Here is a 22,362-nt window from a genome sequence, read left to right as displayed (position 1 = left end):
GGTTTTGCTCCAAGCTTGGTCTCTGTCAGTCAAACAGAATGCGTTCCCAAGAATGTATGCCGACGGTTGAAAACAAAGAAGCAGCAATAAATGTTGGTTAGTGATTCCAAAAAAAAAAAAAAACATAAAATATCATTGAACAAACTTAAACTAGCCATGAATCATCTTGTTGGTTCAAAAATGCGTTATTACACGTACGACAGGATTTTTCATGTCAAAGCCCGCGTTTGAAGGATAAACTTCATCCGAATATCGAAGTACTTAGCCGTGTGCGATAACCGCTTATATGACATAAAATTTCTGTTTTTTTTTAATATGAACTACAGAAGATCCTCGGCATCTGAGCTTAACCGGTGACTCCAGTTGTTGTTGTTGTTGTTGGAATAGTTTAGAGAGGCTTTGGCTCCAACGGAGTTCTTTCGCCTCTATGGTGACTCCAGTGACACGCTCGTTGCACGACGAAAACTTGCTACGTAAGAAACTGTTTCCGATATAACGTATGAAAAGTAAATAAAAGCTACTTCCATGGTCAAAACAATGCTAACAGAACAAATGATCGCTAGCAGGTAGCACAATTGTAGTGGCACGTTATGCACACATTGCACCAGTTAAAGGGACTGTTTCTGAAGCATTCAAAGTTGATCTAGTTATGAAAGGGTACGCTCAACGTTCCTCTTTAAATGGCACTTCTTTCTTGCAGTTATCTAATCCCGGGCAATTGTTGTTGGAATGTTTATAGAGGCTTTGGCTCCAACGGAGATCTTTCGCCTCTTGTTTAATCCCGGGCAATCCACTATGGCATGGATCGCTGTTACCTCGTCCTTGTTCTTTATCATAATTCACATTCGCCGCACCATTTTCGTTGCGCCGAGCAGGTCGCTTCTGCAGTGAGTCAGCCGAAGACCGTTGCTGAGCCGTTGGGCGGCCGGCTAAGAATCTCCCATAAAACGAAAACAAAACGTACCAAATCTTGTCAAGCGATAAACGCAAAACCCATTATCAGTAAAGCACGTTTCCCAAAATTACATCACACGTGCAGGCCCCATTTAACCCCTTTCCGGTACCCTTTCAGGCTGATGACGCATCAGCCGACAAGAGTCAGAGGGCTCGCACGATATTCTTAGTAGTGAGATGAGCACCCCTGCCCGAGAGCAGTTGTGACGAGCGCTGGAGAGCACGACCGAGCGAGAGAGAGAGAGTGATAGATGGAGAATAAGAGAGCGAGAGTACGATCGTCGTAAAGCACAGCCGCGCTGATCGAGCGCTCGATCGGCTGCTCGCTCTCTCTCTCTCTCCCTCTCGGACTCTGTTGTTAAAGTATTTAATCGTTGCAGGCGAATGCGTCGCTACTAGTAGATGCGCAGTGATCGGAGAGGTCGAAATCGAAGTCGAACGCCACCCCGTTCGCAGATCCCTCGCTCAAACCTGGTGCGGTGGTAGGGGGGACCGTCGTGTGGTAGAAAATTGAGGCGGGTTACGGGTTTTTTTTTTGCGCGCGCGCGCCCTAGCCCAACGTTCCGGTAGTTTCCAACGCGTTCGCCAATCATCGTGCGTGTGCCAGGTTACGCGATACAGATTGGTGTGTGTGTGTGTGCGTGTGTGTGTAGTGCTTAGTGTCTCTCCGTGGGTGAAAGTGTGCCCTCCGTGTGAAGCTCTGTGTGCTCAAAACAATAACAGAAAGAAAAAAAGAAAGAAGAAGCAGCAACGCGTACAGGGTGAAGGTCACGCGTTACAGCCCCAACCACCAGGAGTGGAGCGAAAGTTCAAGCGGCTACCCCTTTCCGAGCACCCGCTGGGCCCAACCGCGATCAACCAGCGCCGAAAGCCCGTCGACGATGGGTCGCCATCACCTCAACCTGGGGCTGCTCCTGCTTACCTTCCAGCTGGGCATCGTGTCGGTAAGAGCGGGCGCTTGTGTTTTACTAGTGCGTTGTCGTTGTTGTGGTCGTGGTGCAGATGAGATCACGGTGGCGCGATATCAATTTCGCCGATCGCATTTGACAGATGGCGAGCGAGCGACAACGTTTGCTATCGTGCGACCGGCGGAAGAGGGACAATCCCGACGGTGGAGCTAATGTGGAACAGCTGCCCAAAACCGGTGCCCGGATGGCGAACTGTTTGTCATATGGACTGGTTGCTCAACGCATAAAGTGACAGCCCAGCGGACGCGTTCGGTTTTTGGCAACTGTGGATGACGTCACGCCGGTGTTGCGTGTGGAATGAGCGTGTTGCGTAGGTGTGCCGTACAGCGTTGTTGTTGTTGTTCCTCGCACACAAACACGGTTTGGCACGGGGAAGGCTCGCTTTTGTTTACACATATGGTGCGGCCCGTTGAACGGAACTAGTGGTGGGAAACCCGCTCAAACAAAGGAACGGAACGGGGAACTAGTTCAGCTTTGAAAAGGAACGGAACGTGTCGCTTCGGGGGCAACTTCTACTTCTTGTTCTGCTTTGACGCAACAACCATTGTCGGTCAAGGCCTGCCTGTGTACCACCGCTAGTGGGCCTGGCTTTCGGTGACTCATTGATTACGATTAGCAGGATAGTTAGTCCCACGAATGAGGGGTCTGAGCAGAAGACTGTACCACGAAACCGTCTAAATGTGTTTAATAAAATAATTATTTTGAACACATTCTTATTTTAACACACATTGTTGGTTGGTACAGTCTGGCACAAAAACTAACGAGCTGTCATCCAGCTGTGGGAGCCGCAATAAACATCCCAAAACATTTTAGATGATTTTACTTATTTTACTTAAGAACGGAACGTTTTTTTTTACTAGGTTCGAATCGGAACGGCCAACACTAAAATGAACCCAACTGGTCTGGGCTTGTCATTTACATTCTCACGTGCTCTCTGTCTCTCTCTTTCACTGTGGATTCATCTCATCGTATCACCTTTGGCACAGCTGATAGAGAGTGGAGAGATGCGTCTCGAACCCTTCCAGAGCGGTGATCGATCGAACCCATCCCACATTGGGTCAGTAGTGAAGGAGAAAGAAGAAGAGAAAAACGCACCGGCCGGTACGCGCTTTGCTTGGGACTGGCCCGCGCCGCAACATTCATCCTAGCACACACCCACACACACACACACTCACTGATTAGCGCTGTATACAGCTGTTCCGTGTACGATCGCGAAAAAACCTGGAGCCAAACAATCTGCCCGCCTTCCCACGCCGCTCACTGTGCGAGTGTGCGAGCGGGACAGACCGGGCCGGTACATCACCGCGCTCGCTCGCTCATCCGAACCGGACCCGATCGAGAGCGCGCGCGCGCTGTGCCTGTGTGTGCGGCGCAGCAAGCGTCCCTCGCAACGGGAGAATGTAAAGCAAATGTAAACGAAACAAAATAGAAGCAAAAAAAAAAAGCTCTCGCCAATATGACGCAACAACATCAGACCGGGCAAGCTCCGCTACTAGAGACTGGCGCAGAATAACCGGACCTCTACGGTGCACCATTCCGCTGCACTCGCTAAATCGCAGATCGTACAGTTCGCACCTTCGCAGCGATGCGGGGCAGAGCACTTGCAGCAGCACTTGAAATTGGGGCTGGCGAAATGAGTCACGGTGCCTGCGGGATAGTGTTCCTTTTTTTGTTTGCGCGCGAAGTTGTCGCCTTTTCATTAGCCGTTAAAGCGGAAGCACCTAGCAATAGCACCTAGAATGAAGCCATTTAGAAAGTGCCAACCGTAAAGATTGGAAAATATTCATAACTCAGGGGGCATCGGAAGCGTGCCGTAAACTTTTTAGTAGTTGTTAAAACACTCTCCGACTCCGACGGGCTTTAATGACGGTGCTGTTAAAGTAGGAGCCATGCCGATACCCTTAAACAAAAACCTCCCCTCCCGTTCTGACTCCCCCTTTTAGATAAGCATAAAGCGCGCAAACAAATTCGTCGGACGTTCCAAGTCTTTCGCCACACCAAACGAACCTGTGGGGGGAGTAAACATATCTTGAAAACAAAAAAAACGGAAGAATATTAACGACCCACTTGGTGGGGTACCAAAACGGATGGTGATGGGAGTCGCGACCAGTTCCGGTGTCTATTTCGAGACCTCTCTTGTTCTCTTGCACTCACTCTCTCTCTCTCTCTCTCTCTCTCTCCGGCGGCCACCTTCCAGGCCTTTGTATTCCGGATATGTACGTATCGAAAAATAGCGGAATAGCGTGCATCACTTCCGCATCAGCGACACACATACAAGTATGCCATAAGCCCGGGGTAGCCATCAGGGGGGTTCGGGAAATCCCAGCGAAACATCAGCGCCGATATATGTTGATGGATGTGCACGCGCCACAACGCTCCCCTCCTCTCTGCCATTCCTCTCTTCTCCCTCTCCTCCTTCCTTAAAACACCTGCGTGCCCGGATGTGTGTTGATGTGTGTATGTGTATGCTCTCCAAAAGCTAGAATTTGTATGGTGGTTCTGCTCTGTGCTGTTGTTGTTGTTGTTATTTGCTGGCAAGAGTGCTCTCTCCCTATTGAATGTGGTTCTGGCGAAAACAGGTTGCGCCTTTGTGTGCTGTGCTGCTGCTGCTACTAGCTATTCTGGTCGGCTGTGTGTATGTATACTTAGGGGATAATTGGCGGAGCGCGACTCGCCGGGGGAATAAAGGACGGGGAAATTTCAATTGAGTGAGATGATTGACTGGAGTCATCATCCTCCCATACACACACACACACACACATTTTGGCAAGCTGCTTTTTTACTACGCTCAACACACTAGAGAGCTCTCCCCCGGTCGCTATATATTTAGATAAACAGCCGAACATGGGATGACGTCAGTCAAAGACACACAGCCGTATTTTTGGAGTCTATTATTAAAAGGCGAAGGCAACAACACAACACCTTTGTCTCGGATCTGTGAATGATACTACTTCGTAAAAGGAATTCTCCAATGTACATAGTTGGATCCTACGTGTGCCGATTCGAACCCACAACGGGGGCACCGGAGACCGTGTTGTTGCAACGGCTTGACGACTGTACCACGGGCGCCAGCTCAATCGCAGCAGGTTATTGCACGTTAAGGTTCATCAATTAAAACACTCTCGTCACTACGCCGCGGCATTCTGCGCGTCAATATAGATTACGTCTCCATTAGGTAGCTTGAGGCCCATTCTACATATGTCTCTATCAATTCAACGCGCAAACTATTGCACCACTCCCGATGCTGGGGAGTGCTTTCATTTAGCAAGAAGGTGGTGTGATCATGTGAGCCAAACGTTCCTTGCCGCAAAACTTGCAAACGTCGAAACCATATTCCATTCATCGCCTGCTCCGCTCGTTCGCTCGCTTGCGGCATAAGTAGTTGACCATCGGTGAACCATGACGTTCACCACCCTCTCCTCGCAGAAAGAAAAAAAAACAAATCGGACAATCTGGATAATCGCTCGAGCCTCGTTTGCATAAACATGCAGCTCGGTAGCTCAGTGCGAAAGTGCTAGGAAGAGACGAACACGAAACCTGCCCCCACTTGAACGCGGAGCGCACCGGTCAAGGAGCAAGGAACCGGACAGAAGCTGCAAAAGATGGAAGCTGCATCCGGCTGCTTCACCATTGCGAAGATTGCGCGAACAGAACAGAACCGCACAATCCACAAACCTGCCAGGCTGCATCACCTCAAACCATAACCTTGCGCAAGGGTGCTCAAGGGCGGAAATTTAGAAGGAAGCTGAGCCCCCTCCATCCCACTCTACCCGGCTTGTGTTTATTCAATGAGCGAAACTCGGCTGGGCCCGTTTAAAATGCGATAACATCATCTCCCCCGTATGCAGCAGCGTGTAGCGCCGCCGCCCTTTCGGGCGTGGAGTGGGCCATTCAGCGCAACGAGGAAGACGAACTCGGTGATGATGGCGACCCCGAGCAGTTTGAGTTGGATGAGCTTTTGGCTATTTTTAGTACCCCTTCAGGTGCACGAATTTATGCACTCGCCAAGCGCTACGCTGAATTCTGGGACTCTCGCTGCTTCTTCGTTCAATCACATTACCGTCTGGGTGATGAGGGTTTTTCTGTGCTTCTTTCTTTCTTCTACTGGCTACCCGGAACAGGAACAAAATGGGATGACCACCCAGTCCACGGATGCAAAAGGTGAAACAGACACTCCGAAATCCGTTGCCCATTGGTGTCCAATGTGGTGTGTGTGTGTGTGTGGTCTTACCAGAAATTGAATCAGCACACCTGCATCTCTGGGACGTACTCCAAAATTTTTCGTTTGCTTCAATTCCGACCATTTGCTCGCCCTGGGTTTGTTGGTAGGGGTTGCCATGCTGGCGACTCTTCTGGGACACGAAACTAAGCAAATTATTAATCAATAGGGAAGCAAATAGTTGTACAACGATTGGGAGCGAGCGGAGGCTTAAATTTCAATAAACCGCACACCGGCGACCTTTTTGGGGGGGGGGGGTCGCTTAGGGGACCTGCGAAGCAAACGAAGAGTTTCGAACATTATCGGTCGTTTGCGGGAAAACTCCAAACACACACACACACACACACACACACACACACACACACACACACACACACACACACACACACACACACACACACACACACACACACACACACACACACACACACACACACACACACACACACACACACACACACACACACACACACACACAGACACAGACACACACACACAGACACACACACACAGACAGACACACACACACACACACACACACACACACACACACACACACACACACACACACACATATATATATATGTATATATGTATATATATATATATATATATATATATATATATATATATATATATATATATATATATATATATATATATATACACAGAGGGCTACCACATAGACCTTCAAAGCTGCCTGTGCTTTCGGAATACACAGAACACAGCACACACAAAAAAAATGCCACGCCGGAACGGGAACGTACGCTCCGGCGGGAGTCATCGGTAGTGAACTTTGACATTTTTCCAAACTTTTCACACTAAACAACCACCAGGCGCAATGCCGATATATTGCGGGCCAGGTGCACCTGGTTGGAGGTTGAGAATGGGTGGTGGGACCGATTTTTAACGGGTCCGGAGGTCGAAACTGGAGCATAAGTTCCGCAATGACCTGCGAGTCTGGGAACCTGGATCACGCATTCCTAATCAGGTCCGGAAGTCATCGTGTGTGTGTGTGTGTGTGTGTGTGTGTGTGTGTGTGTGTGTGTGTGTGTGTGTGTGTGTGTGTGTGTGTGTGAGTATTCCCGCACACATCATTTATTATTCATCGCCAGTGCCAAAGGGTACCGTACGGACGTCATTGCATGTGTATTGTACCTGGTTCTGTATAATGCATCACAGCTGATAACGTTTTAGCGTGCGTGTGGCCCTGCCTAGTACCGCCAAAAGTGTGCCCTACCTACTGCCTGTTGACTCATTCTACTTCCTCTGCCTCTGCCCCTGCCAACACAGCTCCACGCCAGCCCGCAGTCGTACGTGCCGCTGATACGCGATCGCGCAATCCGCGACGACGACGTGAACGCCAACATCGAGCGCATCTTCCGGAAGGACTTTGGCAAACCGGCGCCAGCGTCAAAGGACGGGCAGAGCGACGAGGTGGAACCGTCGCCGACCGAGCTCGTCGCTCGGGCGGTAAGTAGGGTGGAATAAACGGCAAAAAAAAGAAAGTGTAAAGACCTTTCCCCTTTGGATGTTCTCGTTTTTCTTTTGCAGCACCCGAGCGGTGGCAGCACGCGCTCGAAGCAACCGATCGACAAGAACGAGAACAGCCCGCTGCTGTACGTGGTGCGCGACGCCGAGGGCAAGCTGGTGCCCAAGTTTGCCGACCCGCCGAAGGTGCCCGTGCCGGTGCAGCCGGCCGCACAGGAGCAGCAGTCGACGGACAAACCGTTCGAGGAGGGCGACAACTACTTTCTGAAGCGTATGGCGGATCGTGTTTGTCTGTTTTGATTCATCCCTTTTTAACATTTTTGTATTTTTTGTTGTTGTTTTTTGATGCAGTCAATGAGCTCTTTACGAACGATCCGGAAAAAATCACGTTCGAGAATGGGTCCTACCCGCCGCACTATCCGCGCGCCACGATCGACAAAATTCTGCAGAAGAATATGGACAAGTACGCGGACCTGTTCGAGGGAAGCATCAAGCGCGAGCCGCTCTCCACGCGCGTCGACAGCGAGGGCGACAAGTATCTGTGCAACTCGATCGCGCACACCGAATATCCGACCAAGGTGAACGACTACATGATCGTCAACATGGAGAACTTCTTCCAGTCCATCTCGTACGAAACGTGCAGGTATGCAGGGTTTGGGGCTACGACATGCGACTGCATCAGGCAGCTGCCAAAATACTAATTATTATTATTTATTCTTTGTTTGATGGTTGCAGCAATCTGGGCGGCAGATGCAGCAACAGCCACACCGGCCACGGGTACGAGCTGAAGTGCCAGCAGACGTACCGGACGCACAAGCTGTTCAGCGTGGCGCCGAACGCGAACAAGTTCGATCTGGTCGAGGTGACGTTCCCGTCCTGCTGCAAGTGTACGCACGTCCGGGTTGCACCGTAATGATCCCAAACCATAGGGGAGACAGAGAGAGAGAGAGAGAGAGAGAGAGAGAGAGAGAGAGAGTGAAAGGAGAGGAAAAGAAAAAAATGCCATAACACGGGACGTGTGTGTGTGTGTGTGTGTGTTTGTGTGTGTGCACGCGCCACATTGCCCCTCGTATCGTAGAATTAGTTGAGCGCGTTTTACACGAATTCGCCAGACACTCGGTTCGGACATTCCGGCCTGGACTTGCTGGCTAATTGTATCCTTTCGTTTAGCGGTTACTACTGTAAATTACTAATACTACTATTACTGCTACTACTACCGCACATATTCACACCCACTCACAGAAACAATGAGTGTTCTCGAAACGGACTCGCATCCACGCTTCGCTCGACCGAAGCATTTCTAATTGGAAAACGGGCAACGAAAAAAAAAACCCCCAGGGACCACTCCGGTCCATCAAAGACAGCCCGAACCAACCAGTGACACAGGCATTTAGCAGCGCAAACCCGGGCGCATTGCGATTTTAGGCTTAGTGACGCGCGACTACCAAGTTTTGTTTTTTTTTTTTTTCATAGTGCATGCCAAATATATAGCAAACTCTGTGTTTTTATGTATTTTTGTCCAAACAACAACAACAAACAACAAACAAAAGTGCGTGCGTTTTGTACTTCTACGCCGAAATATCTCCTCAACAGCACAACCTGTTGCGCGGTGGTGTGATTGGGACTGTAGATTTGCAGCGGCAGTTTCATTTGAAATCATTAGCCCTCGAACGTGGTGCGCTAATGATCCGCGATTTGATTGGCGGGAGGGGGCCGCAATAGCCAACGCGACCTGCCCCGTACAACTCTTTTGCATAAAGACTGGAATCGAGTATCCGTGCCCCGCAAAAGCCAGCCCGACGAATCCTTTCCCTTCCTGCGCGGTGGTGTGTGGCTTTAGTGCTGCGAACTTACGGGCGCGTATCGCGCTGAGCCTGGGACCGAGCGTCCGCCGTCCGGTGCGACATCCGGTGCGTGCGGAAGCTGCAGACCCACTGGAGTGGCTGCACTTGCCGAAACACCGAATCACAGCCCGAAGGCAGCGGCGGATACCCAGGGCGCATGTCCTGTCCACATTCAAATTGCGAGAAAGGATACACCGGCTGTCGTCCGCGGCAGATGCTCGTAGATGCTGTCAGTTATTGCTATAAAGCAAAATTATGGCAACACATACTTTGATGGTAGACTTGCTTTCCCGCATCGAGCAGTTTATGGAAAACTAGCGCCAGCGGTAGGCTTTACTTTCGCTCCAACGTTGCGGCGCTTGTCGCTGCACAGGTCTGCACATGATCGTGCCTTACTTGGAACTGGCAACGGAACGGATGGGTCCGGTACGTTCGGTTGAAAGTTTTGTTTTGAATGCGATGAGTTGGGAGTGGACTTCAAATGGCAATACACTGACTCAGTACCAACGGTTTCCTATGCGATGAGCGGGGAGGGGGGGGGGAGGAATGTACGTTACAGTTCGTTCCGACCGAACCTGCCGTTCCAGTCGAACCTGCTGTTCCGGTCGAACCTGCCGTTCATATCGAACCTGCCGTTCAGATCGAACCTGCCGTTCCAACCGAACCTGCCGTTCCAACCGAACCTACCATTCCAACTGAACCTACCATTCCAACCGAACCTACCATTCCAACCGAACCTACCGTTCCAACCGAACCTATCGTTCCAAGCGAACCTACCGTTCCAACCGAACCTATCGTTCCAAGCGAACCTACCGTTCCAACCGAACCTACCGTTCCAACCGAACCTACCGTTCCAACCGAACCTACCGTTCCAACCGAACCTACCGTTCCAACCGAACCTACCTTTCCAACCGAATATACCGTTCCATCCGAACCTACCGTTTCAACCGAACCTACCGTTCCAACCGAATCTACCGTTCCGATTGAACCTAGCGCTCTAACTGAACCTACTGGTCCTACGGAAGCTACCACTTGGATCGAACCTATCATACTGTTCTGGCGATACTACTGTTCCGACCGAACCTACCATTTCGATCGAACCAGCAGTTCCAACTGAACCTCCTAAGTTCAAAATGTTTAACCTAGTTGCGATCGTTCCGTTTGACGTTCGTTCGTTCGTTTAAAGATGAATCGAAACGCTTGCAGCATGCTGTACAGGCGTGCAGATTTTTTTTTGTTTTATCTTGGTATCTGGCCAATGATCTGTCGGTTCAAAATGTTCGTTACAAGTTTGAACCAACCAGAGCATCGGCATCGCACCAGCAAAATGGCAGCTCTATTTATGTTTGCCGCTAGTATGCGCTGCTAGCGATGGATTAGGGAACTGGATGAATGTTGGCTTGTTACGTAACAAAATTAAACAAAATTACACAAATATTATGAATGACCAGACAAACTGTATGTTAGAGTGTTGTGGCAGGATTAAGAAATGTATTCTGTTTATTTGCAAAACATTATATTATTGCTATTTTGTTAAAACACTTTAAAATTATGTGCAGGTGGTCTCCGAGATACGCGATACCTCTTATAAGTGGATTCGGAGAAACTTGGTTTTCTAAAATTTCCAGTTCCCTGAGCTAATTGTACTTATGTAACACATCAATGGTACAATGTAAAATTGATACATTTTTTATGGAGTTTTATAAATTATTTTTAAAGCTACAAAACTATAATCTTGAAACAGAACCATATCGAATGATTCTTTTCAAACCATTTTAAAGAAAATTGCACGAACATTTGTAGATTTTGGCTGGATTCCGCAAATTCAACACATGCGGAAAGTCAAAATACGCGGGTTCTTCTCGGTATGCATTAATAGCGTATCTTGGGGACAACCTGGTTCCTACAAAAGTATTGCTTGGAAGCGTAGCGGACTCGGCCGTCAAAACTGAGGAAGCAAATTGAAGACGGCGATGATTCATCTGGTTCATTACCTCAAGTCCTAGGTAATAAATTCCACAATACAAATCTTTGAATTATCTGTCAAGCTCAGTTGTCCTTCCGTTGAATTATTTGGGGCGAGTTTGCTTAACCAGCCCAAGACGCATAAACCATGACGCTAATGGTTAAGCTTACCAAATTTCGTGAGATTGATTTCTCGGACAAAAAGTAACATATCCCACATTTTCCGTACAAGGTACTTGCTGGAGATGCGGTAGATATTGATAACCGATTTTCAATGCCTTTTGCAGGAATTATTTCGTCTTCTACATTTGGAATTTTGTAAACGGGAGATCGATTGCCACACTACAACTTTATCCATCGCTAGCTCAGCATGGCTCATACCACCATTTAACGGCTCCTAATTTCTGTGCCGATCGACTCAATGACATAAAACACATACCGGATGAACAATCTCATAGTTTTGTCTTTTGCCATTGAGATCCAGACCTCATAACATAAACAAAATTAAAACAAAAGCAAGCAATAACTGCTTGATAGGCCCGAACGTACCTTAAGGGAGTTGAGATGCGATGAGGCCAATACTTGGCGAAAATCATCACGACACGCCAAGCCCTGTTCTCAACTAGCACGTTGGCTGTGCACTGCTTACGGAAATGGCTTCTCGAGTTACTGTTGCTGATGATTCTTCCTCTCTTGCTCAGTTCCTTCACGAGAAGCTGTCGATGGGTCTTAGGGTCGCTCTGAACACACAGACCGAATCTTTGTTGAACTCGTCATTTTGTGTTGATATGTTGCTTCTGAAGTAGTTTTGATGGAATTTGGGATACCGTAGGTCATGGTTGGTCCATGCTCCGTATTGTAGATAAGCGTTTGATGACAACGGATACTCGTGGAGCACATGAATTTCAGAAATGCTTTAGCCAGCACAGGAAACTGGCTCACAAAAAGAAAACATTGTTTTTCTAATGTGACTTCTTCACTGTGTCCGCGTAACCGAACTGAATTGTTTGAAAAATAGCAAAGCCAGATTCAGTATGGAATCTAAGGACCAATAGAGCACGAAAGAGAAAACCAGTCACTGACCCAACATTTCAAATTCATGCACACAGTAGATGCTTTTTAAAAGGGAAGCTTTTTTGAGAAAATAGCTGAGAGACTTTAACGTACGCTTTTCAAACTTTCATCTGATAGCGTGAGATACGAAAGCTTTTCCAGTGAAAGCTATTTGGAGTGTACAATATCGCAATAATGACTAAAACTTGCACAAAGGATGCTTGGGAAAGTTCCTAAGCGTAGCATTGAAAAGCTTTGTGTCAGCTGTAAGAAACTTGGTAAGGAAAGTTTGCGAAATGCTTGAAACATTTGAAACAATTACTGATGGGTTACATTAATGTACTTTCCAAATGTTTGAAGAGCTTAAAATAATTCATTGCATACATTTGAAATCATGTTTACAATCGGTGAATCCAAACATGATTTCGTTTAGCAACAGTAGAAAATATCTCCTCAGGAAGGCTTGGATGACTCTAACAGTTCTAACGGGCAAAAGACTTCGACGACTCATCATTGCTCTGGGTATGATTTAGCTATAGACGGAGCCGCTCTAATCGTATTCGAAACACGATTCAAATTAATGAAGTTGGCTACGACATCCCATCCCAAGCAACGACGATTCTTCTGTGAAAAAGATGCTACTTTTCAGAAATTAAAAACAAACACCAACTACGAGTTGATTTCAGTGCCATTTTTGATTTTGTCTAGAATTGTGTTTTTTTTTTTTTATTTGGTTTGGTTGTGTTAGTTTATTTTTCCCATTATTTACAACAACAATGTCTCATAATTGAACAACGGTTTTATCGGTGTGTTTTGTGTCGTTTTTTTTTGTCAATTTTCTTGTCTGCCATCTGCAGTTTGCTGTTAGCTAGTAATAATACAATTTGCCTTTTTTTTCTTCTTCTTGCTAAATCCACCATTTTGCCACTACTGTTGATGCAACACACAAGACTCTGATACTGAAGACTCCCTGTCGGGTTGAGACCATCTAGTGTGTCTATTGGTGGGTAACTTAAAGTAAACCAGGTCTACCAGGTAGCGTCGGTCGCTCGGTTAATGTCGGTACAGCAGTACAGGGTCGGTGGGGCGTCGGTGAGCGCGCTGCGAGCGTGGAAAACAACGTCAGGCAACTGGGGGAATCGGGCTGCACCAGCAGGCCCATTCCTTCAGCTGCCCGCCAGCCTGCAACGTCATTTTCCATCGCGAATTTGTACTCTCCCGAGCCCCGAGGACCCGCTCGAATTCAGGATGGTGCGGTCCAATAGTAGCCCAGAGCTTGCTCCAGACATTGCAAGATCCAGTTCCAGCAGATTTTATGAGGGTAACATAATGGACTTGGATATTGGTTGATTGGGAAACTAATTACATCAACGAATAGACTTTTTTTTGTTCAAGCTGCCAACTTGTAGCATCCTTCAAGCACGTTCAGCAGTAGTAGTAACAGAATAACAAAACGTATCTTTAAATGTAACACTCAGCAACATCTGAGGACAGTGAACATTGAGGACAATATCTTAGCCCTTTGCTTTGGTTGGGTTGTAGCCTAAGGATTACATTGTTTCTTTCTATTTCATCTCTCTATCCAAGGAAACATCAACAGGGAACAGTGTTCAGCTACACACACACACACACACACACGTGAAACAGTGGAACCGGAAATAGAGGAGGGTGCAGGTGAATGCGTACAGATGACAAGTCCACAGGTGACGCTTACAGCTGTTCCGCCTTAACCTGCTGCTGCTGCTCGCTGCTACCGCTCGCTGCGGCGACACCGAAGCGGCCCCGTTTGCCCAGCCGCGGTCCGAACCACATGGCGCTGTTGGCACCCGTGCCACCGGCCCGCTTCACGACGCTCTGCTGCTGCTGCTGCTGGAGGTTACGGGCCGCCTGCCAGTACCGTGCGGCCGCCATTGCCAGCTCCGATTTGCCCGAGCGGCCGACGCGAGGGAACGGCACCAGTCCCTGCCGCTTCATCTCCTTCATCGGGTAGTCTTCTGGCAGGAAAAAAAAAAACAGAAAGGAAGGCAGCAGGATATGGTCACAGCTCCCAAAGGATGACCGTGCACCGTTCTTACCGTAGTCGTCGGCAGTCTCCAGCGGCAGCATGGCGGACGACTCCCAGTCGAGGTTCAGCTCCGGATCGCTGCGGCCGACGCGCGGAAACGCAAACAGTCCGACGGTGGGGCCCCGCTTGCTCACCCGTCCCACCGACTCAAACTCGGGCGCTACCACGGGGAAAAAACAACACACACACACGCACACAACATTCAGATTACATAATGGCGATAAAGGGGGAAGGCGCCAGAGCGCCATCGGCGATTCTACACGATTTTGCGTGCGGAAAGTGCTAATTGATAACGACCGGTTACGGCTTTGCTGTTGCTGCTCGGGGCTCGGGTTTGTTGGACCCGTTGCGGCAGAACGCACTGTTCTACCATCTTTCTGCCCGCGGCTGTGGCTTTGAACAGGCTCATTTGCCAAGCACCATCAACGCCATTAGGCATCACAGCACATGCCCGCCCATAACGGCCCGTTTGCAGCTGAATGTGTCGTAGAATTAATCTCGTATCATATCACTCCCATCACCTACTCCTTCGTACCCCAATTCCTCCCCCATACAGCGGGAGTATTTACGATAGTTAGGCCAAACCTGGAAGGCAAATCCCGGGCCGTGGATTCACCGAGACGAGGTGCTTGTGGCAATAATCTTCGACTCTGCTGAAACGTTCGTCACTTAAAGTTGATGTGCACAGTGAATGGATTCTAAAATTTGTCACAGAAACGCTCTAGTTGCTCTAGATTAAAAGGAAATTATTCCATTTACGAATTTCTATGCTTTCTAAACTACTTCAACTGTGATTATTATTAAAATTAAAAGGAACTGGTAGAAGCGATGCATTTCCAATAATTCATTTTTTAATGTTTCCATATGGGCAAAAATAAAATCGCGAAAGATATAATTTATAAATATAACTTATTTCTGATAACTGATAGAAAAAGGCTAAAATCGTGATAAGCTATTATATTTATCAACTCCGCATCACCATTGCGGTCACAAATTTGAAGACACCAAATATTATGATCTTTAACTGTTTCAAATTAGTAATGAAAAATCACACTATCTAAAATTTTGTGTTTTTGCTCATTACACAACAATTGAAGAAGCAGCATTGTGGTTCCATCCTTAATCACAATTATTATTAACGAATAATATTAGTGAAATTTTAAACTGTATCATTCATGCGAGACTTTCAAGATTTGAACCAAGGCCGGCTAGATCGCGTGCATCGTACGCTAACAATGAGACTAAAGCGGTCACTCCGTTTCTACCCGCTAAAGCTCAATCAATTATTCCCGGACAAGCCGTTATTAATTCGATTAATAACGTTCGAACTAAAATCAATCAGTTTCTACGAGTCGATAGCGATTGAATTGCATCTACAATCGATTTGCATAGCATCTACTCGAAAAAAACGGGTTTTTCAATTTCACACCTTCCTTTTTTAATCGACACAGCCCCCAGACTGCCGTCCCAAATTCGATTACCATTACTCCTGCGCCCGCTCATAATTTGTTTTCCTTTTATTATCACCCACTTCCATCCGACGACACACACCCACCCACCCGAAGATCCCAAGATCATCGAAAAGCCATACTTTATCGGGCCGAAGATAAACCGTGTAAACCCCGTTCCCGCAGCAAGCAACAACACAGGCACGTTGGGCAAACAGTCGTTAAGCTGGCCCCGGTGCAGCGCCGACAGTCCTTGGCGGTAGTGGACTCGGCTCCCCTCAAGCTACTACTTACCTTCCGCGCCGGCAAGATGTACGGTGACACCCAGCAGTACCAGCGCGAGCGCTACGCACACCGGCGGTTTCGCTTGCGAGCCGGCCAACATTATCGCGGACAAGAGATCGGAGCGTGCACGACCTGGGCCACCGGCAAGCAACGGAGCAAAAACCTGCACAACTGCACCGTTAACACACACTAACACACACACACACTCGTTGGATTTTCGTGAGATTGGAGATTTCTGGGAGTTTTCCGTTGGCAGCGGTGCTGGTACTAAGTACGCGATGATCGAGCACGGGGTTGAATGATGTGGGTATGGGTGTCCTTACGCGGAACGATCCTCCTGCTGCACTGGCTGGCTGCGGTTCGTGCTGTGACGAGCTGGTTGGCCGGCTAGGCGTCTTTTATACTGCCACAGGATCACAGGTACTAGCCGTGGCCGTGTGCAGCAAACCGACGAGCGCTGGACCGTTGAGCGCATGTCATCGGGCGGTGGTGTACCCTCGGCGATGAGCCATCCTTCTTGCCCTGCTTGCAATAGCAATAGAAAGGCATAGAAAGGAAAAAAAACAACAACAAAAAAAGGGAGCAAAAATCTTCAACCCCAAACAGTACCATTCTAAATCCTCCCAGCTCGGGCGGCAGTTCGGCAGTTTATCTAACGCCCTCGCAAACTCGCAACAGTAACAGCAACGAGCCGACAGGTGACGTGCGAAAAAGGGCGGCCACCACCGAGTGTCCAACAGATTCCTTGATTAGCTCGATTAACCAGCGGGTCAGGCACCAGGCCGGAGCGAAACTTTCCTTTCCCAGCGGGCCGTGGCTTCCGTCCCAGGGGGGGGGGGGGGGGGGCGAGGTGTCTGCATCTTCGCGCGGTAACGATTCTTTCATTAGTCGATGCAGTGCGTGTTTGCGTGTGGTTGTGTGTGCAAGGTATTGATTTTAAAACTAAATAAAGAACAAATCAAACTGCGCCCCCGTCATGCCATCGATCCCGGGGTCGTAGTCGCCGGGACGGGATTGAAACAAATGCGCAGCGATTAATTTTCGTTCGGACATTCGTTGGGCTGACCGTTTGGTCCACAGGAAGTACAATATTGGCGTCCGAGATGTATCGCACCCCATGGTGGCAGATGCTATGATGCTATTTTTGCTGTAAGCGACCCTAGGTAGCATCAGCAACAGGTTAGGGATTGTTTTTTTTACGCTACGACCGTAGTAGGTTCCTCGTTGAGGCAGTCCTGGGGCGTACGAGGATGTTTAAATTCAATCTCCAATAAAGATGCCCAATTTTGTGATGCTCCGTGAGCGTCTGGATGCTCCAGGGTGGGAAGAGGAGCATAGCGAACAGCTGAGGCTGGACGATCCAAGATTTGCCAAGATGCCATTATTAGACCAACATCAGCTTCAAGTGGTTTGTACGCTTAAGTGTCAGTGCAGTGCAGTTTAATGTAGGATGTGCTGGATGCGTTTGCCTGGATGCAGACACGAAAGCTCTCCAGACACGAGTGTTCTCCACCAATCGCTGCCGAATGTATGTCAATGGGAAATTCTTCAAGTCTGGAAATTCTTAATATTTGGCGGATCAAAAACAGAAACAAGAAGTAAAGCAGATTAATTTCTCAACAACATATCTAACGCCCCAGTACAACAGGGCAGAAGGCAGAATGAAAAAAAAAACCCCACGAATTTGCATCACGAGTTCTGGCGCAATATGGATTTTGTATTCGCGTCTATAATGCGTCCAGCGTTTACTTTATTGCAGCATGTACCACAGCATTATGCGTTCAAACACACCGAAATTGTAAGTAGTAACAGTAATAGTAGTAGTAGTAGTAGTAATAGTAGTAGTAGTAGTGGTTGCACCAGCAATAATACACAAACAAACACATTCAAAAGTGGGGGGGGGGAAACAAGGTACATATAATTCCTAGTACGTGGCAATGTTAGCAAACTTTGTTTCGTAACATTAATTAATGCATACTCCGGGGGGAGGGGGGGGGGAGGTCGGTATGTATTCACCCGCTAAGACGTCCCCGTTGCTGCTAAATGCAGAAGCATTCGATGCTCGCACACGCACGCCTGCTGCATGTGTTGCTGTATTTATTAAGCGATGTGATCATTGCCAAATCCGGCCTCATGTGTGTGTGTGTGTTGCTACGTGACTTCGGTGTAGCTCGTTGTGAGTAGCATCCGGTTCGAAGGACCAAAAACCACCACCAAAGTCCACTCAATCTACAAATGGCGCAATTATGGCGAAGCGTGCACATTGTTAGACCGACGGCTCGCGTCCTTTGCCGCGTTACGCTTTGGGATTGGAGATTAAACACGAGCAAGAAGAATAAGAAGAAAAGAATGGAGTGGGCAGGAAAAACAAACACAACTACTACGCTCACGGCCATAAATTTGTGAGGCGATAATTTTTGTGTGTAGTAAGGTGTTTTCGAACGAGCGTCATCAGCCGCACAAGGGAAGCGAAATGCAAAATCGATAGTGTGTCAATGGATGGGCATGGGCACGCACAGTAGCTGTGGGACGTCACTCGGCAAAAAGGGCTGGATATGGTGGAAACCACATTGCTTTCGCCCAATCAAAGTGCAAAACAAACAAATTATCGCTAATTAACGATGCTAAGCGGCTTGCCGGGGTTGGTAAGCTGGACCACGCAAAGACGCTTGGACAGCAGCTTGGAAACAGGGCGGCGCAGCGAGTTGCGGGCAGGGCCAAAGGGGGGGGGGGGAAATAAGTCAGTGGAGCACAGTGTCAGGCAAATCGAACGCAACCCGGTAGCAAAGCAGCGGTTGGCAGCGAAACAGCCCTGTGGCGAATCTTCTGTGAAAGGAACGATTCCCCCCACCCTAGATCCAGCCGCCCAGATTGCGGCCCGTGCTCTTGGACTTGCCGCGGTTCGAGGGTGACGCCATCGGACCGCCGGTGTCCTCCGACGGGCCGGAGGGGGTTGGACTGAGCGTGAGCCGCTCCGGCGCCTTGGACGAGGGCGTCGCCGGCTTGGGGCGGACCGATTCGGTTGACTTGGTGGAACCGGTGGGCGACAGCGTGTCCTGACAGCGGGCAGGCACTTCCGGTGATTTGGTACCCGTTGCTGCTGCTGCTGGTGGTGGTGGTGAGGGTGACTCAATCTCCGGCACGGGATGACGTTCCGGGCTGTTGGGCGGAATCGGCGACACCGGCCGCTCGGGGATCGGTTCCGGCGGTGGTGGCGGGCTGGCACAGCACGGCGTGTCCTCGCGCTCCTCGTTCGGGTCCTCGATGATGGGCGAACGGACGCGCACCTTCGGCCGGGGCTCCGCCCGTACGTCCTCCGGCGGTTCCTCCTCCGGCGAGGGTTCGGCGGGATGCGGCTCCTCCACCGTGACCGTGGCCGTGGTCGATTCAGCCGGCTCGGCGGCCTCCTGCTCGTCCGGGTCCGGTGGCTGCTCCCCACTCGCTTTCCAATGGATGGTGACGTGTACTACCTCCAAGGGAATACTGATTTTCTTTAAGCATTAATGTTTGCCTGGATCGCAGTTTAGTTGAAGTAAATCACTTATAATTCTAAAAGCTCGTTAATTAGCAATTGCGTTTCTTTTTTCATAATTTTTGAATCAAGCGTTTATAATCAATTCTCTGGATAGGAGCTTTGATGTACTAGGAAAAACATCTCTTTAAAAACAGGGCAATTTTTGGAAGTGTATGCCAGCAGACTTGATTGGAGCATTGAAAATTGACTTAAATTGTATTATTGTATTATTTCCTTCAGTGATTCTGAGTATTGTATTGACGAATTGTTTCATACATTGTTTAAAAAGACAGATATTGACTTACTGACAACAAATGTCTGCAATATGTAGTGCTTACGGGTAGTGTGACATTTAAAAAAGGCTTTTGCTGTGTTTACTATAAAACCATACCTAAATATAAGCAAAGGACTGCTAAACGAATAAATCCCAACGGATACTATTCTTGCAATTGAGAAGTCTCGACGTCGCCTGGAATATTGCTAAGGAAATCAGGTCTACTATGCAACTAGACTACAGGCGTCCCCCGAGTTACGACCCCCTCGAGTCACGACGATTCGAAGATACGACGATTTTGATTTTGACAGCTGAAAAGTTGTCATTGAGACGAAATTGAGGTATTTTTTTTTTTTTTTGATTTCTGTGCTGGTAATCGTTACAAAGACATTTCCACAGATTCCACAACTCCCCGGTCTTGAATATCTATAATGTGTAAACGGCTTGTGGAGGAAACTAATACATTATCGTACATTATTTTCATAAAATACACGATTTCATAGATTCCGACTCTTCAATTTCAGTTATAAACCTTACATTCACAGATATTCGACAGACGACTATTTCGACTTACGCCTTCCTTTGGGACATTTTTTTGGTCCTAAATATAGTCGTATCTCGGGGGACACCTGTATCCCGCTTTCAATAGCGGCTCAGAGGTTTCTACAGAAATGTGTCAAGTAAGCGAGTTATACACATGAAAGCGTCTACGTGTTCGTTTGATTCGAGAGCCGATTCTAGCCAGTCATTCTCGATCAAAAACCGAGCGGGAAATGAATTGATGTTTTAGCTGTTTTGAAGTATAATATTCCAGTTTCACGTTATGAAAAATTTAGTACTGATATGTGTTAAAATCCAGTAACGCAAATCATTTACCGCCATTCCAATCAAATTTGATGGACTAAAAGACACACATTCAGTGAAATTATATACAAAAATTGTTTCTTTTGATTAATTATCAGGAAATTCCTTATGGTTTTTCCTTATATTCAAATTCTGCTTACGTATTTTAAATGCATCGCCGAGAGTTCAACTACGATTTGGGATGCCCGTCTCGATGCAATTTCCCTAACAGACTTCCGTAACAATAAGCATATTTCAAGAAGCAATCGAGTCAAATTTATCGACTCGAATCAAGAAAAAGAATAGAAGAAGCCACTAATGATTTTCATTAAAGTTGAACTATTTGCATACATCACTATCACTATTTCCCTCCATTTTTTCCACAGCCACCGTGCAGGTAAATGTCGAAAAAAGACATGAAAGGTCTAATAAGAGCATTAATACAGGGTTTTCCAGGGGTTCTCATAGTTGTGGGACACTTCCTTGATTCTTTCTAATGGGAAGTGAACTTCATATGTTGATAATTCAACTCTATGGCTCCTTGGAAATTCCAACTCGATTTGTACAACAAGGATGTTATAGAGTCCAATTCCCATTACATTAAGTTCATTTCACTTGAGAAAGAGTCAATTAAAATGTCCCACAGCTTTTAGAACTCCTGGAAAAGCCTGTAAATGTCCGATAAAGGTTAAATAGACGCCTATTCGATGCGAGAGGTTATTTATCCGTTTGAAAATTCAGCCTTTCGTTTCTTATGGTGTTTAATTCGTCTGAGAGATTGTTTTTAACTGAAAGGCATTACCAGAAATCCCTTTTCAAGATGCCTTTTATGCAACCCGAAACAGATAAATACCTTCAAGCAGTGATTAGCGGTATAAGTGAGGGTGGAACTGAAAATTTGTAATTGTATTCCCCAACAGATTAACGTTACACCCAGTCAAATTAATCTCTTTTCATTGGTTGTATGATTATCACCTCTTTTTTTCATAGTTATTGGCGTGAAATGGTCGAGGAACCACAAAAAAGTTTAGAAGAAATTGTAAATTAAATTAGAATAGATGTCTATCAGTAGAATGCCACTGTGACACTGCTATTAGACATCTGCCATCATTCTTGCAATCAGTCTTGGAGGCAGAACAACGCCACGACAGCAACGTAACCCTGTAACAACCCACGCCCCGGGCCACTTACGCTGATCTTGTCCTTCATGTCGACCAGGTTCTTGAGCGAGCTGCGCTTCCACGTCTGGCGGCGCTCGTTCTCGAAGGTCGAGGTCGAGGTTTCGCTCGCGCCGGCCGCCTCCGCCGCGGCCGTGGCCGCCGCCACATCCGCCGCGTCCTTCTTCATCTTGGTCGTCATGAACTTGACGTAGGCGACGCGCGTCACCGGCGTCACCTCCGACAGCTTCGGGTTGTACTCGACCAGATGGTCCGTGTCCA

General features: G+C 47.8%; 5 protein-coding genes across 6 annotated transcripts in view; 2 read left to right on the top strand and 3 right to left on the bottom strand.

The window, feature by feature from the left end:
* The first annotated feature begins 1,337 nt into the window (after positions 1 to 1,337).
* Positions 1,338 to 9,176, top strand: LOC120906418. Its single transcript, XM_040318088.1, has 5 exons — positions 1,338 to 1,898; positions 7,435 to 7,614; positions 7,696 to 7,903; positions 7,984 to 8,275; positions 8,368 to 9,176. Exons 1-5 carry the CDS (start codon positions 1,836 to 1,838, stop codon positions 8,543 to 8,545), a joined length of 921 nt encoding a protein of 306 aa, XP_040174022.1. The 5' UTR covers positions 1,338 to 1,835; the 3' UTR covers positions 8,546 to 9,176.
* Positions 9,177 to 9,857: 681 nt separating this feature from the next.
* Positions 9,858 to 10,477, top strand: LOC120905565 (amelogenin-like). The gene is made up of 2 exons (XM_040316481.1): positions 9,858 to 9,902; positions 10,064 to 10,477. Exons 1-2 carry the CDS (start codon positions 9,858 to 9,860, stop codon positions 10,475 to 10,477), a joined length of 459 nt encoding a protein of 152 aa, XP_040172415.1.
* A 2,807-nt stretch (positions 10,478 to 13,284) lies between these two features.
* On the bottom strand, positions 13,285 to 16,658 carry LOC120906612 (cardio acceleratory peptide 2b). 2 transcript variants are annotated; one of them, XM_040318409.1, is made up of 3 exons: positions 16,302 to 16,658; positions 14,570 to 14,719; positions 13,285 to 14,488 (listed from the first exon to the last, which is right to left on the bottom strand). In XM_040318409.1, the coding sequence occupies exons 1-3, from the start codon at positions 16,390 to 16,392 to the stop codon at positions 14,205 to 14,207; spliced, it is 525 nt and encodes a 174-aa protein (XP_040174343.1). In that variant the 5' UTR covers positions 16,393 to 16,658; the 3' UTR covers positions 13,285 to 14,204. The 2 variants fall into 2 exon arrangements, with proteins under 2 accessions (XP_040174343.1, XP_040174344.1); XM_040318410.1 differs by having other exon boundaries at positions 13,285 to 14,485.
* Positions 16,659 to 19,144: 2,486 nt separating this feature from the next.
* LOC120905564 (vegetative cell wall protein gp1-like) lies at positions 19,145 to 21,298 on the bottom strand. Its single transcript, XM_040316480.1, has 2 exons — positions 21,275 to 21,298; positions 19,145 to 19,783 (listed from the first exon to the last, which is right to left on the bottom strand). Exons 1-2 carry the CDS (start codon positions 21,296 to 21,298, stop codon positions 19,145 to 19,147), a joined length of 663 nt encoding a protein of 220 aa, XP_040172414.1.
* Positions 21,299 to 22,027: 729 nt separating this feature from the next.
* The window catches only part of LOC120906387 (transient receptor potential protein), a 6,352-nt gene continuing 6,017 nt past the window's right edge, over positions 22,028 to 22,362 (bottom strand). Inside the window, exon 14 of the mRNA XM_040318000.1 lies at positions 22,028 to 22,362. This exon is cut by the window's right edge and continues 143 nt beyond it. Coding sequence (XP_040173934.1) covers positions 22,043 to 22,362 — 320 coding nt within the window. The 3' untranslated portion in view covers positions 22,028 to 22,042.

Source organism: Anopheles arabiensis, chromosome X (assembly GCF_016920715.1).
Source record: "Anopheles arabiensis isolate DONGOLA chromosome X, AaraD3, whole genome shotgun sequence".
Classification (NCBI taxonomy): domain Eukaryota; kingdom Metazoa; phylum Arthropoda; class Insecta; order Diptera; family Culicidae; genus Anopheles; species Anopheles arabiensis.
The sequence above is the reverse complement of the archived record's forward strand: the minus strand, read 5'-3'. Positions and strand labels throughout refer to the sequence as shown.

Bases quoted from the DNA above. Each gene is read 5' to 3' on its own strand.
- LOC120906612 (XM_040318409.1), bottom strand. From the start codon at position 16,392: ATGTTGGCCGGCTCGCAAGCGAAACCGCCGGTGTGCGTAGCGCTCGCG. The intron at 14,720-16,301 runs GTAAGTAGTAGC...TCCCCGTGGTAG, and splicing joins ACATCTTGCCGGCGCGGAAG to CGCCCGAGTTTGAGTCGGTG. The intron at 14,489-14,569 runs GTAAGAACGGTG...TTTTCCTGCCAG, and splicing joins GGAGACTGCCGACGACTACG to AAGACTACCCGATGAAGGAG.
- LOC120905565 (XM_040316481.1), top strand. From the start codon at position 9,858: ATGATCGTGCCTTACTTGGAACTGGCAACGGAACGGATGGGTCCG. The intron at 9,903-10,063 runs GTACGTTCGGTT...CTGCCGTTCCAG, and splicing joins CAACGGAACGGATGGGTCCG to TCGAACCTGCTGTTCCGGTC.
- LOC120905564 (XM_040316480.1), bottom strand. From the start codon at position 21,298: ATGGAGGGAAATAGTGATAGTGAT. The intron at 19,784-21,274 runs GTATGCAAATAG...TAATGCTTAAAG, and splicing joins AGGGAAATAGTGATAGTGAT to AAAATCAGTATTCCCTTGGA.
- LOC120906418 (XM_040318088.1), top strand. From the start codon at position 1,836: ATGGGTCGCCATCACCTCAACCTGGGGCTGCTCCTGCTTACCTTCCAG. The intron at 1,899-7,434 runs GTAAGAGCGGGC...CTGCCAACACAG, and splicing joins TCCAGCTGGGCATCGTGTCG to CTCCACGCCAGCCCGCAGTC. The intron at 7,904-7,983 runs GTATGGCGGATC...TTTTTGATGCAG, and splicing joins CGACAACTACTTTCTGAAGC to TCAATGAGCTCTTTACGAAC.